Below are 12,669 nucleotides of genomic sequence, written 5' to 3' on the forward strand. Positions count from 1 at the left end.
CAGCTTTATTATTACGATTATTGTAGTATAAGTAATTTTTGTCTTAATATCACAGTAGTTAAAAGATTTAACATTGTACATTTTAATTTTGAAAGTAGTTCAACGTCTCGCCCAGCGTATATTTTACTGCGTTTGCGAGAAAAGTCGAGCTGCGTATCATTTTAAGCAATAGGATTAATGTCGTTGGCGAAAGCTTCGCTCTATGTACATATGGCAATTTTAATACGACGATGAATGGCGATTGTCGCCAAATGTTGGCGAAATGTACGGAACAATTATGACATTGAAAAAATCGCGTACTCTAAATTAAATATTGTTTATAAAAAGAGAGAAAAAAAGGAATGGGGGGGAGGGGAGGGGAGGGGAGAGGGGGAAGGATAAAACACCTATATTTCTTTGTAATCTTGTCAGCACCTCATCTCTTTCTATCTCTCGCCAATTCTTCGGATTTACTTAAGCGAGCGTGAAATCCCAAGTTTTTCACATATATTTGCGTATTATGCACGGTCACGGAGATTCGATTACTTTCTTCGCGATTTAGCTCGAAAATTGACTATGTACGATGACACGTAACGCAGCCGGAATAACAATGATTAATCGCGCGGGATATTTTACTTTGATCGATGAATTGACGGGGCTGTTGACTCGTATAAGCGTAATTAGACATTTCTCTATCTACGACGCAATCAGTCGAAACGTGTCGGTACCATATAATACTAGTCATTTATCATTCAACAACGGTGTCGACGCGCGACAAGTGTGCTTTTTGCCGATGCAGCATTTGTTAGGTAAATTAAATTCAATAATCAATCTATTAGTATCCTCACGCGTGTGACATCGTAGGAAATCAAACGAAATGGAAATGACAATTTATCTAATTAATTAATTACGATTTGTTTTTTATCTTTATGAATGTAATATTCAATAACATTGAAGGATGTATCTGTCAAAAAATTTTAATCCGCTAATAATTTAATTAAAGAATTAAAATATAAGCCAATACTATAAATTTTAAAACACGTTTTAAATGACAAAGAGATCTCTTATTCGAGATCATTAAAAAAAAAATCAATTTTTCATAGAAGTTAATAGGTCCACCTCCTTTGGAATTTAGCATGCGATTCATATAACATTCCCGAAATTTAAATAGTTTTTATATGGCACTTCCTCTCTCTTTCTAACACATTTGAATATCTCCTTTATTATAGAATTTGATATCTTTCCTGTCATCGCAAGCATCGATCCTATGCTCGTCTGCCTCAATAAGTTGTCACTCTTTTGATTTTTCGATATTCTCGGCTCATCTTTTTACAGTAAATAGAATATTTTAGACAGAAATAGGAATAGTTTGTAGACAAATACGCTCCTTTGCATACTGATGTTGGTATATTGATCGATTAGTTCTCTGGCTCAGCTTGCTCTGCAATTAATTGTAAGTTAATTGCTTACCGTTGACCGAAGAGAATCTAAGTAAAGGTCGAAATTGATTCCACTATAGAGATACAAGAATATTAAAAAATATATATATTTTGTAATATGCACCAGTGCTCTTGTAGTTGCCTGTCATATTATTCTTATTTTAATTATGTATCGCGTGTAAGGATCAGTCGACGCTTGATGGATCGCCACTGCCTTGACAGAAGGAACCAAAGTACGAGGGAGGCTGATCATTAATAAATCCAGGCGAGCAGTATATGTCCTTCATCACGACGTAGATTGGGTCAAGTTTAATCTATGTTGCGGATAAATTAAGATAGATGGTAATAAATATAACGTTAATTCTCGACGACGCGGAAAATTCGATTTAACGCCGGTCAACTATGACCACGCTTTCTGCATTACTATCGTCGTCGTAACTGGAGATTCAATTACGACCTCGAAAATTTAACATAATTTGACACTGCATAAAATGTGCTATTTCCCTCTCTCTCTCCTCTTATGTCTCATGATCGTTACGCCGTCAAGGGTTCTAATGTAATTTAATGGATTAAACGCCATGTTAAGCGCAATAAATTCATTGTTACGTTGCCTTTAAAATGAATGATACTCGCAACTGGTATATTCGATTAACCATCAATTTATATCACGATTATATCGCCACTTTGGAAAGTGACGATTAGTATGAAATTAAAATATGTGTTCTAACAATTCATATTCTTTTTAAAAATCTAGAAGGTGAAAATTTGTCGTGCTTATTCTCGTAGAACATGCGCGGAACCTGATACCATTTTGCATTCGTATGTAAAAGTTGATAGTTTTGAAATAGACATATCTATAATATCTATAATAATATACATTGTAATATATATATATATATCGTTGAAAAATAAAATAATCCAACTTTTCTTTGTGCGTGATAAATAAAAATTTACAAAACTAAAAAGAGCATTAAAGGGTTGTTAAATAAATTTTTTTCTTTTTCCTAACAGACGTAAATAATTGTCAAAAAAGTCTTTAATATGTAAAACGTGGGACGTATCGACGCTGTCGAAAATTTAAATTACTATCTCTTGACTTGTAACGAAAATTCTTTCAGAATACCGCAATGTTGTTCTTTTTTTTTTTTTTGTTTTTTGTATCGGTGCACTGGAACCGACAATGGGGTATCTGAAAGTACGAGGCCCATCACCGTCGTTAAATTATGGGAGAACGAGGACGGCAGGAGGGGGGAGGGGGAAACAGTCAAGTCGACGTTGGGTGATTAATTAAACGAAAGGTTAAATTAAGCGAGATAGCAATAATTCTCATCCGGCGCTGTAGACGCATCTACGTTGGGAAAACGAGTGCCATGGCACTGCAGCAGTTCCATGTGCAGCGTGTTTACGGTCTGCGGTCCACGCAGGGTCATACGTCCCATGTGAGCGAAGAAGAAAGAGGGAGAGAGAGAGAGAGAGAGAGGGAACATTTGACATCGGTTCCCGCAGGATGTAGCCCGAGGTCAACTCGAACAACGTGCATTCACAGATATCGGAATAAGCTTAAGAATTATCGTTGACAGGACGAAAGATTTTAAGAATAGAATAGAAATGAGATAGACGCACGAATCCGAGAGAGAGACGTATAGAATCGTTCTTATATAATTCATGAAAAAAAAAAAAAAAAAAAAAAAGAAACTATTTAATTTACTTTTAATCGGATTTTCAAAAGGTCGCTAATTAATATTATGTGTCATACACGGTGAACGGAGCAAAATATTTAGCGCCGCCGGTGCAGCGCTGCACGACTGCCGGGTGATGGAGGGATGGGGGGGGGGGAGGGAGGAGAGAGATCGCAGGGGGACACGCTATTCCGTTCCTCGCAACGTGAACCACGACCCTCGTGTATGTACAGCCGTTCGTATGTACAGAAGCGCGCAACGCAAACTAATTTCATTTACTGCCCCGCCGTGTGTCTCGCCGGCGTCTAACTTTGCTGTCAGAACGGGCCCACGGAAGCGTCGGTCTCGACCAAGAACCGGTCCACCCCCCTCCCCCCCTCACCGAACGACGAAACCTTTCCCGTCGACACGCCGTCGTTCAGCAGAGCTTTCGCGGCCGCTGTCATCGACCGTGTACAACCGCCCCATGTGAGCGTCGTGTTCCGGCACGTATTTTCCGGATCCTTCGGGAATTCTCGCATTCTGGCCCGTGGAAATCTCTCTCTCTCTCTCTCTCTCTCTCTCTCTCTCTCTCGCGAGCCCGGGAAAAGGCGTATTGGAAGCGATGACGTTTATCGTTCTGAATCGAGAGATACGTACACTTCTCCAGAATTACTCTTACTTTACACGAGAGGTGTAAATCGTCAGTGTTCTCCGAAGCTTTCCCCAAAGGGGACGGCTCACGCTAATAGATCTTGACGTAGCTTGTCATTTTTTATTTATTTATATTATAATACAATTTATATTTACGTTAGAAAAAAAAAAAAAAAAAAAGATTTTCGAATTCGAGGATTCTTTTCGTATAATAGTAAAGTAAATTAATTATCAGAAACGCACGTGAGAGTATCATGGTTGCGCACTTACGCGAATGTCGAATTTTCGTTTTGTTCAGTTTTTCTTTTTTTTTTTTAATTCTACAGTGGACATAATTCAGCGTGATGAATTACATCATTTATCATGTTTAATAAAAGCGATGCTGGACGAGACAAGAAAAAGACGAATATGCGACAACTTATAAATGGGATAAAAATTTCGCGAGTCTTTTTCCGACTTTTGTGAAATTTTCAGGCACGACTTGAAAACGAATCGAAATACGCTGCATAATGGAATACTTTGTATCCATATCTTATTGATCCATGAGATAAAGCGATATATATTAACGAAGCTTAATACGCGACGGCGTGTCTTGCTCTCTCTCTCTCTCTCTCTCTCGTTTTTTTTCTTATTTCCGCCTAACTTTTATTCAGCGCGACAGCTGAACGAGTCCGTTCGCTATTATACGGATCGCGGATAATGAATTCTTATGCTCGAGAATGAGTCCGTTGAAATTCCACTGTTCCAGCCAACTCTTGAACTCAGGAATTTATAATAATATATAATTCACGACAATGAAAGCGAGTCGTATTTTTTAACGCTTCGAAGCTCTGAAACGCTCCGATTTTAGACGTACAAGGGATAAGAATTACATGCGCGATCTAGATTTGACTTTTCCGGACCGTTTCCGCCAGTTGACACAGAGTCTTTCAACTGCGCGTAAATGCTCGTCGAATAAGGAAAAGTTTCATGAATTAATTACACTCCGCTCGCATAACCGCGTCAAGTTTGCCTGACGTTTAGATTATACATTTCTCGTATTTGCCGAGAAGCGTTTTGAGCTAGAACGACTTCGCGCAAGTAAATTTCGAATATAATAGAGCTATTAAGTTTAAGAACCTTTTCGCATTATGCGAATTTCGCTCCATCCTCCTCTCTCTTTCTTTCTCATGGTAACATCTTACCAACATCTTATGTATCTTTCTATGCGTTTGTCTTTCATTCGGTATATGAGATAGTAAGTGGAACGTTTAATAAATGAGGGATAGACAGAGAAGAGTGTCGCTTATACATAAATACGATGTAAGTTGACTAATGAAAGATTGTCACTGCTTTTAGATGGCACTAAATAGCAGGAAAAGAACGCGATATTCAAGAATGTTTAAGTCACCTGATGCCGCCCCTTGTCGTGTCGTAGTTCAAGACTCTGTTGCCGTGAAGCCACTGGACGACGCTGTATTGCACTTGCATCGCTATATGACGCACGACGCATTGTAGCTCGATAGTGCTATCAGCCTCGTAATACTTGTCCCGCAATGGTTCGCCCAGGGCGTCCACTATTTGGACGGACGGTGCTGAAATTCGATGTGAAACGAGTTAGACGTCAAAAAATAAAACTTATCGATAAATTTTTACGATTATGTCGAGATATCGAAACGGCAAAAGAAACTCTGAGATTCATGATAATAATGATACTTTTTGTTATGTAAGAAAAGTGAATAGTACTTTTCAAGAGTGCATCGTTATCTTTTTGCGTGGCGAACATTTGATTAGATTTGAAGCTATAATTTTACGGTCAAGAAGAAAAATAAATTGCCGTAGCCTGTTAGAAGCTTTCCACGAGTGCATTTTCCTAAAAGTTTTTATCCTCTTACAAGAAGTTTTAGAGCCACTATATTGAAGTAAAAGTACAATACTTACTATACGTTTGGTTTAAACATTGTAGCATCGTAGCTTGTTTGAAACTTGTATATGCGCGATATAATTTGTACGAAGCGCATAACTCTCGTCAAACTCTTGTAGAAAAAAAATTATCCCATTATTATGGCAGCTTTGCTGCAGCGCGTATGACATTAATTTAATCACGACAAATCTGTATTAATAAAAAATCACTTTTATCTCACAAAATTTACATGTCGTATCTTTTCGCGCATAAACAATATGAGAAATTAAATTGCAAGGATTTTGCATCAATAAAGAAAAATTCCGTTATCGACGTCAGCAATTAATTGGTAAGAATAAAGGGACAATTGGTCGAAACTGGAGCTTATGTGAATTAATTTCGTGAAAATAATATACACAATTTTTATTTTGTAGCGCATGTTTATCATTGTTGATGCAATGTGTAATATCTTAATCTTTTTACTTGAGAGAAATTTTTATTATACTGTATATTCTATAACGCAAATCAACATTATTTGCTGTCAATGGTAGTTTGTCGCGGCAATTTGCGCGTCATGAAATTCGGCCGTATATACGAGCGTGATATTGGATTACATCGAACTCGCTTCTAAATATTTAACTTTATGGATCAATAAATATCTCTCATATTGACGTCATTGGATTGTCCACACGATCGAGCATCCAAACGCGATCGAGCCCCGCTCGATTCATTCGTGTATCCCTATCGACGCGACGTCTTCCATCGAGCTGGACCATTTCCAGCACACACTCTCTCTCTCTCTCTCTTTTTCTCTCTCTGATATTGGATACCTATTTACCTACTTGCGTAGGTAAATGGGTCGGGTCCGAGCAACGTACGGCTACCAAAGAAAAATCGCAAAAAGGAGAAACATTTTGAACATAGATCAGAGTCCTTCTCCCCGATCCTGGCGCCCGATCTCATGAATACCACGCAAAATGTAATCTCTTTCGCGCTCGCCCTTTTCTCTTTCTCCTCGGCCTTTTTTCCCTTTACGTTCCCCATCTGAGGTATGCCGCGTTTTATTCCGGCCGCTTTTACGCAGTGCGATACAAAGTTTTTCCCCATTCTACCCACCATGTGTGGAAATATGTTTTTCGTTCATTTTTCTTTTCTTTCTTCTTTACCCGATAATTCCACGTTAACGCTTGCAAATTTCCAGATATTATATATTTTCGCAGTTAGTACGAATAATGAAACTTCAACCAGATGTTTAGAAAAAAAAAAAACACTTACCTATGTTTAATATTGTTGCAACATGAAATGTAATATAATTTATAATCTAATTATAAATTAAGCGAGTAAGATAAAGTTCGGATAAAGTTCTTTAGTAAAAAAACTGAAACACACACTAAAATTTTGTAATATCAACTCGAGAAGAATATCTTTACTCATATCTCATTTCTGTCACAGAATGCATGAGAAATGAAACTCGAAGATTTCTCGCTGTTAAAACTGAATCTAGAAAGACACATCGTCCATTTTGTTCTTAAATATGATGAAAATATATGAAGTTGCATATTAGCTATAAAACTCTTGGTGTATTGCAATCGTTAAAGCGTCTTTCCATTCTTTCTTTTATTAATATCTTCTCTTGATGGAAGGGACACGCGTCGACTAAATTGTCAGAGAGATTGGCTGCATAGAAAGACAGACAACGGATGAAGGTCGAGGAGAAAGGACTGCATACCAAAATCTCGGCTACTTTATCTCGCGCAGTCTCTTCTTTTCTAGATTAAGTGTTGATCCTCCGTTTTACGTGCACTCGTCCTAGTAAAAGCGACGATCTCTTCCTTGAATGTAAGTGTCCAGTGAAACGAACGAGATTATTTGCTCTGCATTGTTCTGCGTATTTATTATCGTATCTCGAATATTTATGTAAATCGTACTCGACGTTGTAACGAGAATTATCTGAAAAATTACTTTTTCGATATTTGTATTTTGTATCGCATTATTTGTAAATAATTGTGGACAGTTTCATTCGAGAATTTTTTATTTGACTCATGGCATTGTTGACAGCTCAAAAAAATCGATGCTCTCTATCTCTCTCTTTGCATCTATGTCTATTCACGTACATAATAATCCGCAATTTTCTCACACCGAATCAAAAGTAGTATTGATAATCGATTGGAATATGCGACAATAGTCGGACGGGATGCATTCACGTCACGTGCGTTAATTATTGTACGATGCACACAATCGTGATACATCGATGAAACGCGATTGCAAGATTTGTACAATAGGCAATTGTGTGCTCGCCGTAATTTAACTTTCAAAGTTAAACAGATACGAGAGGCAATTGTTCTTTCAATATTTATGCATCGTATTTGATGCATCGAATCACGTTATGAACGATCGTGTGAGAATCAGGCGTACAAAGGCGCCGGCAGCGTGGAATGATTAAACTATAATTGTATGAATATCGAGTGACATCTCGATAATAAGGAGCGCAAAATAAATGTAGATGTAATAAAAATTACATCCGTGTTGCCGCGGCACTTCACCGTTAGCGAAAAAAAAAAAAACCGTGATAATAATAATTATTATTTCTATCAAAAAGATTAACACATACGGCATTCTTATACAAGAAGTAATGGACGAACGCTACTATTTTGACAAATTAATAGAGGAAATAAAGGAATGCATCGGAATAAAATTGCGGAGGACGTTACACAGAATAATCCCTTTAAATTTGCGTTAAGAAATTTCCCGCTATAACACGAGGAAAAGCTACACTTATCTCATCCCACGTAGAAAAGCGCAAGCTTACGATATAATCTCACATCGGCAGAGGCGCGCAGACCAGAAAATAAGTAAAGAGAAAACTCATCCTATATATAATACTTTTTTTTTTTTTCCCCCCTTGTAAGCCTGTAATTTTATGCGATCCGGCAAAATCTTAGTACGACATCGCGTCTTTATCTACAAATTAATCCATTAGAATCTTTGGTATGCGCGTTATTTGTTTTCGAGAGAGAAGGAGAGAGAGAGAGAGAGAGAGAGAGAGAGAGAGAGAGAGAGAGAGAGAGAATCTAAGATATATTTTATATATAACTAGACGAAAAAGATTGTAATTAGAAATTACAGTAATTATTAATTTCTCTTGTGTTTCTTAAAGTTATAATTTTGAAACTTTTTTAATAAACGTATACCGTTATCTCATCTTCATTCTCATCTTTTAAGATTGACTGTCGTTTCGGAGAAAAACACAATCCTATTGTCCACCGTAGCCCTTTAAAATTACACAATCTCCCTTTCCTCCCACTCCCCCCCCCCCCCCCGCGTTTATTAAAATCTCTCTGCAGTTTGCAATCGTTCCGTTGTCCATTTCTCGCTTCAGTTCCCTGTAAGCTGCCATTTCACTCTCGTATCCCCTCATTTTGCCGGATGGCTCGAAACATCTCGATTTCATCCCGAGCTAGAACGAGATGAAGCACTTCCGCTTTGCACTCTACTCGGTCCCCCCGAATCGGACAGACCGTGGATTTTCTCTTTCCTCTCTGTTCCCGTTTATCTCAGCTAAAGTTCGTTTTCAATTATCCTTTTAGGCGATTTCAACCGCAAGAACACCAAGTCGATTTATCTGATTGCTGGCAAAATTTCGCCATTCGATCTTCTATCCTTTTTGATCAATCTTTTACCGTTATTATTGGATCGCAACATATCGCCATCTCTCTTTCTTGGCTCTTTTATTAATTTAAATTTAACACGAATTGCGTTAGGGAAAGAGATATGATTCAAGAGCAAGACTTTCTATCATGTCAGACTTACCTCTTGAATTTCTTACTAATTATTTTTCAAATTTCAATTATATATATATAACTTTATATTCGGCTATGATTTTTGCTATGATTTAAAGAATAAAATTTTTTGCCCTTCATCAAATGATCTTTCGTTGAGTAGCCGAAGAAATATCTACATCACAATCGCTTCAACCATTTAATCTTTTTTATATTTTTACTCGTCGTAACTCATCGTTGTTAAATTCTATTTGAAACCCAGGCACGGGTAAAACAAAAAGATGTTAAATGGAGAGAAGAGACACGTAAACTCGAAAGAATAAATAGAGGAAAAATTATCGCTCTTTGCGTCCGCTTCTTTGAAGAGGATAAAATAATTGTATCAAATTGCTCAAAAGGAATTCTTCTAGAAATATTTAGAAATGACATTTTACATGCGAAATTTGAATGAAAGGGGATATGTATAAAAAGCACATTGATTCTATTCAAAGTAAACGTGAATTACGGAAACGTGCGGGAATATTTTTCTTTTGCGCGACTAAAATGTTTCGCTACGACATTCGTCGTCATCACCGTTGCAATCTCGACATTGACCGTAGGCGGGAGTTGTGTTAGGTCCACATTATCATTTACCGTTAATGTGTAGATTAACATAAATGAACTTAGGCGGATGGGTGCTGATCTGACACTCGTACAGGCCCTCGTCGCTGCTGTTAACACGCTTGATACGCAGACGCCAGTTGTCTGGGTACTGAAATTCGATGGTATATCTCGAATCTCCCGTATACGTTTGGTGACCTACTGTCAGCAGACTCATCCTCTCGCTACTCTCCTGCCGTCGCACCCAGGATACCTGTAATTCCAAATTAAAGTGAAAAATGCAGTTGTTCCAAATGAAATCTTCTCAGAGGACGAGCCTACATAGTCGCGACTCATTTTCATAATTTTTCGCTCATTCGCAATGTCATTAGTAATCGCACGAATGTCTCCATAATTTTATAATTATCCTGATAATATTTATGAACGTCAAGACCGGATTGTTGAATATTTTGGTAAATCTTTGGATTAACTTACACCTAACGGATCGTTTTCATTTTTTCATATATATTAGAGAGAGTATATTTCTAAGTAATACACGCTTTGAATTTTGGGACATTGGTTAGATTAGATTTTTTGGGGGTGCAGGGAGAGGGGCGGCCCCGTCCACGCGTTTATTTAAAGATTTACTTGTTATATATAATAATAAATACTTTTTTTAATAAAGTGTTCAGCTAAATTAAGAAAAATATTACAAAACAAAGCAGTATACAACTGTTTATATCTTATTAAATCATATCAACAATTAAATATAAACAAAAAGAAATTCTTAGCGAAACTAAACAGTAATCCAGAAGCATACAAACAGTGATGCAATAACGAGCAAATGTAAACAAAAAAATATAAACGCGCAAGTAAAATATAAAAGATAATGAAGGTAAATACAAAAATTATGATACTTCAAAATCGTATATATCTGGAACTAGAAAAGAGCGCTAGAAAATACAAAGCGTGTAATACTTAGGGATGTATCTTCTACAATATACGTAAAAATGAAAATAATCTGTGATATGTAAGTTAATCCGAACATTTATCAGTATTTTCTCAAATCCACGTGTCTAACCATCGACCGATGTCAAGAAACGCGTATAAAATATCAACAGATATATAGAGTGTTTGGATTTGTTCGGTTGTATCGACAATTCTCGCGTATAATGTTACGAATTTTGTACACGAGTGCATTCTAATGCCATTATTTATTCTGTAAGAAAAATTTTTTTCTCCCAGGGATATTGCAAGGGATCAAAATTCCTTTCTCCGTCTTCCGCCTTTACCTTCACAAAACGCGATTAATATTTCTATATTTAGGACTACAATTCTATTTATTATTATTTTTTATTTATTTATTTTATTTTTCACTCCACCGCTTTTAACCGAATTATGTATCTTTTTTCACGACTCTATTTTATTGACCGCCGTTGACTTAATTGATACAATATATTTATTCGATTACTGTATGTATTAATTTTATCTAAATTACGCTGAAGATTGCCCAAAGAATGGGACCGAAACGTACGCTCATTTGTAATTAACGCATAATAATAAACTATTTTTTGCACCCCAATAACTGCGCTTGGCTTATATTGCTCCCTCTCTTGCTATTTTTATCCCTGTTATTAATATTTCTATTGTAATCTTGCGAATCGTCGGGAATCGTTTAACACGTTGTCAATAACGATAAGAATTATTTCAATCAATTATCGATGTGTTTTCAAACTAATAATAAATCAATCTTAGCGACATATTTTCATTGAAATATCTTAGTAACAAGTAGATATCCATGTAGTAATAATCACGTTATTTGTATAATTGAAATTTTGCAGGAAATTGAAAGCCATTATTTGTACATGTTCACGTAAGGGGCAGATTGAGACATAGGTGAAAAATAGGGGATTCCGGTTTATCCATATAAATTGAATAATGCGTTCTCGAGTAACTCTATTATATGTATACATATTTTATATACATATCATATATCTTCTATATAAATATCTATAAACGGTTAATTATAATAGATATTATTGACGCACTAGAAATTCGAGATCATTTGAAATCATCGAGTACAAACATACAAGTCAAATTTTGATCGCGGTAGATATCTATAATATTAAAATTCATTTTATTCAAAAATGCAAAAATTAACGCGACAAAATATGCGGAAAATAATATATTAATGATTTTTTTATACATTAATAAATGTAAATAAGACTTTATAAAAGTACAATATTTGTAACATTATACGCGAACATTTGAATTATTTAATTTTACACAATCCACAACCCCCGTTGTATCGGTTAGCTATACCGTAATTTGCTACCAGGTAACAGGATATTATCTGTTCAAGAGCCAGAGGAGAATTCATGCGCACATAACCGATATCTGACCGCATAATTTGTTCTATAGTTCGGGGCATGGCTGATGCGGAAACGGTTTATTACTGCATTACGAGCGGCAATAAATGCATTCCAAATGAACGTGGCAGTAGTTGAAAATATGGTACAAGCATCATAGTCTTGTAACGCGACACGGTTTCGATTATTAAATATAATCTCTATTTTTGCAAAAGAGCTTTCAAATACAATAATTAGAATACAATCAACGTGCAATTAAAAATATTTGCATTATAAAAAATTGTTGTATCTGTCACGTCATATGGAGTAAAAGTAATCGTAAAGGTGGAG

At 36.3% G+C, this 12,669-nt stretch overlaps 1 protein-coding gene across 6 annotated transcripts in view; it reads right to left on the minus strand.

Annotated features, from left to right (window-relative positions):
- Positions 1–12,669, minus strand: part of LOC138939398 (limbic system-associated membrane protein) — a 143,610-nt gene that overhangs the window by 18,372 nt on the left and 112,569 nt on the right. For all 6 annotated transcript variants that reach the window (XM_070307152.1, XM_070307149.1, XM_070307150.1 and 3 more), the window contains 2 exons: positions 10,025–10,244; positions 5,121–5,304 (listed from right to left, as the gene is read on the minus strand). In XM_070307152.1, the coding sequence (XP_070163253.1) occupies positions 5,121–5,304; positions 10,025–10,244 (404 nt within the window). The remainder of the gene's footprint in view (positions 1–5,120; positions 5,305–10,024; positions 10,245–12,669) is intronic.

This window comes from Polyergus mexicanus, unplaced genomic scaffold (assembly GCF_030449975.1).
Source record: "Polyergus mexicanus isolate NDT 795.1 unplaced genomic scaffold, iyPolMexi1.0 SCAF_14, whole genome shotgun sequence".
NCBI classification, from domain to species: domain Eukaryota; kingdom Metazoa; phylum Arthropoda; class Insecta; order Hymenoptera; family Formicidae; genus Polyergus; species Polyergus mexicanus.